This window comes from Hydractinia symbiolongicarpus, chromosome 5 (assembly GCF_029227915.1).
Source record: "Hydractinia symbiolongicarpus strain clone_291-10 chromosome 5, HSymV2.1, whole genome shotgun sequence".
NCBI lineage: Eukaryota > Metazoa > Cnidaria > Hydrozoa > Anthoathecata > Hydractiniidae > Hydractinia > Hydractinia symbiolongicarpus.
Window position 1 is genome coordinate 10934842 of NC_079879.1, and position 6047 is coordinate 10940888.

A 6047-nucleotide genomic window follows, 5' to 3' on the forward strand; every position below is an offset into this window, starting at 1 on the left:
TTGTGAATTTACATAACTACAGAATATACAGATATACAAAATTAAGAATCTGACATAAGCATCATTCACCAAAATGAGATATCTCATCATAAAAACTGCGAATTCTTTATCACAAATTAATTACTTTAAAATGTATTGACACTCGCATTGACTGCTTGTAGAAATTAAGATCTCACACCCCAGATTATAGAACTCTCGATGCAATACGACCTGTTACTCCAGCAAGTCGACAAGTCTGGCGCTTCTCTTTAAATGACAAGAACAACCTTGCGGAATACGTAAAGTTCGAGACTTCCATTGATCGAAGTCGGACATGTTGCGTCCTTCAGTGCTTTCAAAGACAGTTACTGACTGTTCCGTCTCGAGACAGAGTCCTTCTGTTAGAAAGCATTGTTTGTCGTCACTTGTTGGTTCATTTATGTCTCCGCATGTTACCACTCGGATTCGTGATGGAAAGAACTTTCTAAAAAATAAAAAACTTGCTATAAACTGACATGTTTGTGAAGAAGAAAAAATTAGGGAGTTTAAATCTCATGGAAATAGAAGAAAGACTTAGATTTAAGGGTAATAACCGCTATCGTCAATTTTCTCAACGTCAATGTGGAGAAAGGAAACTCTCGTGACAATTCTATAATTTAGGTAATATTTGACTGGTGCATGAAGAAAAGAATTAACAAAAGTTAATTTACCGACTTGGGCATTTTTTGACCTGATAATTTTGACAAAGAAAACTGATCTGAGGTCTATTTTTTAAATTCTTTCACGATGTTACTTCTAACTGTTCCCAAATTTGTGAAATTCGCCAACTTCGGCTCATTATTTTCTGAGAGAAAGTTATGTAAGAGACCTTATCGGTAAAGAAAGTCAAATGTAAACGCTACTGGGATAAAGCTTTTCTCCCACTGAACATAAAGAAACAGGTTATAAAAGTATCGACCACCATAATGACAAATAACGTAATAAAGAAAAAGCCACGGAAGGAATCAGTAGATAGTATTTGTTAGCCAAAAAATCAGCTCATATATTTCAAATTCTTCATGCCAATTTTCTACCGATAAGGATATACCAAATTAGCTTTTACATATTTAGCGAAAGCAATTTTAAATAGTTGTTTGCCTAACCCATTATGTTTTTCCGAAAAAACTACAACATAATAATACATTTTTTTTAACCCTATATTTTTATTCTTATTCTACCAGTCAACCCCAAAAGATTATTTTAGCTGCCCATAGAATAACTTATTAGATTGGCTACACCTATTGAAAAATAATGATTCCACTCACTTCTCCGGCAGTATTGCTGTGTATAAGCATTCTTTGCACATGCTGACAACATCCGACGCAGGACCACTTCCAGTTTTTTCTGAACAAAGACGTTTTACAAGGGTTGATCCTTCAGGCAAGATAATTTCACGACCTCCTGAACCACCCATGTCCTGTGTTGTTGTTGGTGCTACAAAAAAAAAAAAATAATAAATTAAAGTTTAAAGTTTAATATGAAACCGGTACATCCTGGTACCCAGGGCCTTTCTTCAGGACCTGGCTCTTTCTTAGAGCAGCTATCGCAAACCCTTTCGCCGTTGTCAAGTGTATCAAGGCAAATGCCCTGGAAATAAGGTTGGGTACGCTGCTGTTTGAGTTCTTAGTATTGTTTCTGTCGGCCCGGAATGGCAAAAATTTATGTTAGGCAGATTTTTACTTTAAAAAAAAAAAATAAAAAAGATGACCTGCTAATTATTCTTTTTTTGTTTATAAACTTCATTGTTCCCGTCCGCGGAAGAAGTTTATACCATTTAAAAGTTAAATCACCGTTTCCTGTTCTGTTCCGTTCCTGTAAGCAGAAATCCATCTTCATAGTTTGACCACAAATAAGTAAACGCTAAAACCTGTATAAATGTGCAAAATGTGAATTAAAAAAAATTTCTTACCAGTAGTTGTAGTTGCACCACCGTTACATTTATCCTTCAAATAATCCCTCGCTTCCAATAACAATGTTCTCGTCAAATTCACGGCGAAAGCAAAACGATCTACTTCAAAGAGACTTGACCCCGCCGGACACGATGGTAAAGGGTTTGGTGCTGGTTTCACATCCTTTAAAATTATTTCTTGAACAAGCCGTTCCAACCGTTCTTGAGCTTTCAGAGAGCAACGTAACGCTTTAGGGATTTTGGGAACTTTTGGTGGTTTCATGCGATAATATCTCAGCATGGGTATTTTATTTCTTACGTAATACCTTTGTCCGTTATAATTACCACCATATTTTCTGTTTACTCTCCGTAGACCTTTTTGGTTCCATTTGTTTTTCATCCATTTGTTTTTTCTTCCACCATATTTTCTTGTGGAGAAGGCTTCGAAAAAGACCAACAGTGTTAGTAGAAGGTATGTCAGTTTCTGCAAAAAAATAATCATGCACATCTTATTTTGCGAAATTAATGTGATCATTGCTCTAACACGCCTCAAATATATATGCGTGTATTAAGGCAGATGATAAATTATTTGCATAATTAACCTTTTTTTAATTGAATTTCCGCGCCCGAAGGCGTAGGAAATTCTTTAAAACCAATGTTTTTTCTTTCGGAGCATTTTTTGTGAAAAATATGACCCTGGGATTTCACGTTCCTCCGAGAGGAGGATAGTATTGGTATAACTGACTAACTAACTAACCTTGTCCCAAATGGTCAACTGCAACGTCACAGATTTAAACTTCGTACCCGAGCTCCCTAAGTACTGGGAAGTCATCTAAATGACGTTTTAGGCCAAAATTGGTATTTTTTTTCGACAAAATTTAGCTCAGTTAACAAAAAAGGTATGCTGAACATAATGGTGACATTATATTTTTGGTTTTTGTCACCTAAATGTCATTTTAGGTCAAAATTAGTCCAAAAACTACTTTGTTTTCAACAAAATTTGGCACAGTTAACAAATAAAGTATGCTGAAAATGATGGTGATATCAAAATTTTGATTTCTAGTCAACTAAATGCCGTTTAAGACCATAAACGTTTCAATCGCAAGAATTTCAACCATGAATGATAGGCTGTATTTTTTGTTAGCAATTTCTTTTAAAATGTGAGTTTATTATTATACAATTCGTTTTGTTTGCGTTTGTTGTAAGATATAATGTCACTTGTGTGCTTTATCTTCAGAGCTTCATGCACCAAACCTCTTCGAGTGTTTGGCACGATAACACAACAAATTAGCAGGTTGTCATCAAATATTTTGCTAGCGAGCGGATATTCTTAGAGCCCCCAGGGCTTCTTGTTTATGTTACTTATTACACCACCATTAATTTCATTATGATCTTCAACCGTTCTGCTTTTATAAGCAATCTAAGTGAAAAGTAGTGAGAGAAATAAACTTTTGTAATAGGGAAATAAATCTTGAAGTAATCCCCATATACTCAATTAATTTTTTATTTATCTTGCCATAATAGTCTTTTCATTTCCCTGTTTCAACCATTATCAGTGAGCAACCTGTAAAAGGGATTTGGTCCAAACGCCATAACTGCTTAATTAGCGGTTATAGTGCTTGGACTACGTGTCATAAATACATATCTCCTCTCATTATACTAGTCAATAAGCAGACTGATTCTTTCTTTTATAGTCCATGGCATGGCTAGGGGACTAAATCCACAGTCATTCACACTGGTTGAGAACGCTTAGTTAAAATCCCTCTAGATTGGAAGACCAGTGTTAGGAACGGTCTTCTTGCAACAGCAGAAGTGTCTCGTGGAGGCACACAAAGTCAAATAATTTTTTTTCTAGTCAGACTAATCAAAGGTAATTATTCATTCTCTGGACCAATCGGTAGAAATAGGGATTTTAGTGGTATTAGTGCTAAGAACATGTACAATAGAATTCTGCTTACCATGACTGTCCCTGTTGCGTGCTATGATGAAGCCTGTCTCTTGTTAGATTGTGTTTTGCTCGCCACTTTCGTCAGGCTTTTATAGGTAATTATTCCGGTTGACCAAAACCTGATTACTCTGGCTACATACCGCACATACAATGACAGGGTCATTAATTATCATACATAACAGCAAATTGTTACAAATTAGTGGAACAACACGTTTCATTGATATATGCATTGCTTATAATGATTCTGGTCGCCATTTTTTAAAAAACAGAAACTATTGAAGAAAGTAGCACATGTTGTTATTTCCCCTTCTCAAAATGTACTAATGTCATCAAATATTAATCGATGCCGGATCTTTAGATTGCTACACACGGTACCGTTTTTGTTTTCGTTTTATATTTTGTAGAACCCTCCACCTCACCCCTTCTTCTTTAGTAGGCTTTATTTGAATTGAATCTGCCCTACATTAAACTTGTTATCTGTTGACCTCTTTATCCCGTTTTGCAAAAAAATGCCATGAAGGAGGGTTTCTGTCATTTTTATGTTAGTTGATGTGACATTTTGTCAAAATGTCAATAACAACATTAAATTGATGTGCTTTTCGAAGAGGTCAAAATAGGACATTGAAACAGTTATAAATATTTTAAGTTGTTTCTCTATGTTGCACGCTTCTTTGATTTTGTGTTTTAGAAAAGGACACATTCCAACAGCGCAAAAATTCAGCAAATTACACTTTATGACTAGTATTTATCTATAAAAAAGCAAAACGAACAAAAAAAATCAAAAAAGAAAATTCTTCTTGCATGTTATATAGACTTAAGTTCAAAAAACTGTCGGAACTGTCAAGGTTTCGCGTGGATTTAATTTTGCGAATTTTTGGTTAAAATACGCAGCACCCCCAAAATTTAATCTACTCCAGCCTTTATCCCATAATATATTATATACTACCAAAAACGCAACACGTTCTGACTTTTTCTGTGAGAGTTTAAACGTGAAAAAATAACGCCGCCAATAACCAATAGCGTCAGATAGGTGTATTAAAAGCGATCTTGTTAAATACCAAATTCTGTGTGAAACACAGCATTTTTTAATATTATTATCATTTTGGGATCAATTTTCAATTCTGAAGTTTTCTCATTTTCCTGTTTATTTCCATAGTGCCGTAAAATAGGCATGGAAATAGTCTTATTAAATTTGCAAATGCAGCTATATCTTTGTTTTTTCAAAATACATTATAATAATTCAGGGGAGGTTAAACAACTAAAGTCGTTTCTGATTATTTTGAAAACCACAAATATTTTGCAAGGTCATTAAATTAATTTTCCTGTATATATATATACATAGCAGCACGTGGTACAAGGAAGAACTTAACAAAAAAACAAAACTTTTAAAAATATAGATTAAGCTTCCCACGACGAAATGTGACAACAGAGAAGCCAGAGATTCTATAAAAGATTCCGAACTTCGAGAAAGTAATGTGTATATAAAATTTTCCATTTCTTTGAGCTTTTCCCTAGAAAATTAAAAGTTTATTTTTGTTATCTGTGATCGGGTGATTTTCAGCATTCGATCGCGTAAAAAATACGCAAATTTGCTCGTTTAAAAACAAGCGAGCTTACGCATTCTTTTATCGGGTTCGTTCTTCCGTATATGCGCGTGCTTTCAGACAGACAGACAGACAGAAAAATGGACCACATAGAGTATGTTGGCAATAGATTTTATCAATATAAAAGACACTGCAAATGATTTATCCATACTATTATTTTCTTCTCTCAAGAGCGAATTTAAGCACAAGTCATTTTTTTAAACGCCGTACCCTTCAAACGTTTCAGTTTTTGTTTATGATTTCTTCCTGTATAAACGCGCGCGCCATAGGCATTTTTTTGGCGCGAAAGTTTTTTGCTGCGACTTGTGCAAAAGAAAACGCCAAAAATGCATAATACAGAATACGCATCCTTATTCTTTTCCAAAAACATAGAAGAATTGGATATATAACTTTATTCGACAAAAGTATATGTCCAAAAAATGATGTTATTTATTGGTCTAAATAACAACTTAAACGAAAGTATGTCTGTTGCATCGTTCGGACGTTAACGATGTCTCCATTTCTAACCTTTTGACATGACACTCCTCTGTTCGCATGTTGAGATTTCTTTTAACGCTCTGTGTGTTCTTCGCGCGAAATAATCGCACGA

The 6047-nt window shown here is 34.7% G+C and overlaps 1 protein-coding gene across 1 annotated transcript; it reads right to left on the reverse strand.

The window, feature by feature from the left end:
* Nucleotides 1–4007, reverse strand: LOC130646274 (uncharacterized). Its single transcript, XM_057452451.1, has 4 exons — nt 3865–4007; nt 1928–2390; nt 1284–1452; nt 1–463 (listed from the first exon to the last, which is right to left on the reverse strand). Exons 1-4 carry the CDS (start codon nt 3865–3867, stop codon nt 214–216), a joined length of 885 nt encoding a protein of 294 aa, XP_057308434.1. The 5' UTR covers nt 3868–4007; the 3' UTR covers nt 1–213.
* Between the last annotated feature and the right edge of the window lie 2040 nt (nt 4008–6047).

Bases quoted from the DNA above. Each gene is read 5' to 3' on its own strand.
- LOC130646274 (XM_057452451.1), bottom strand. The intron at 1,453-1,927 runs GTAAGAAATTTT...TTTTTTTTGTAG, and splicing joins TGGTGCAACTACAACTACTG to CACCAACAACAACACAGGAC. The intron at 464-1,283 runs GTGAGTGGAATC...TTTATTTTTTAG, and splicing joins ACAGCAATACTGCCGGAGAA to AAAGTTCTTTCCATCACGAA.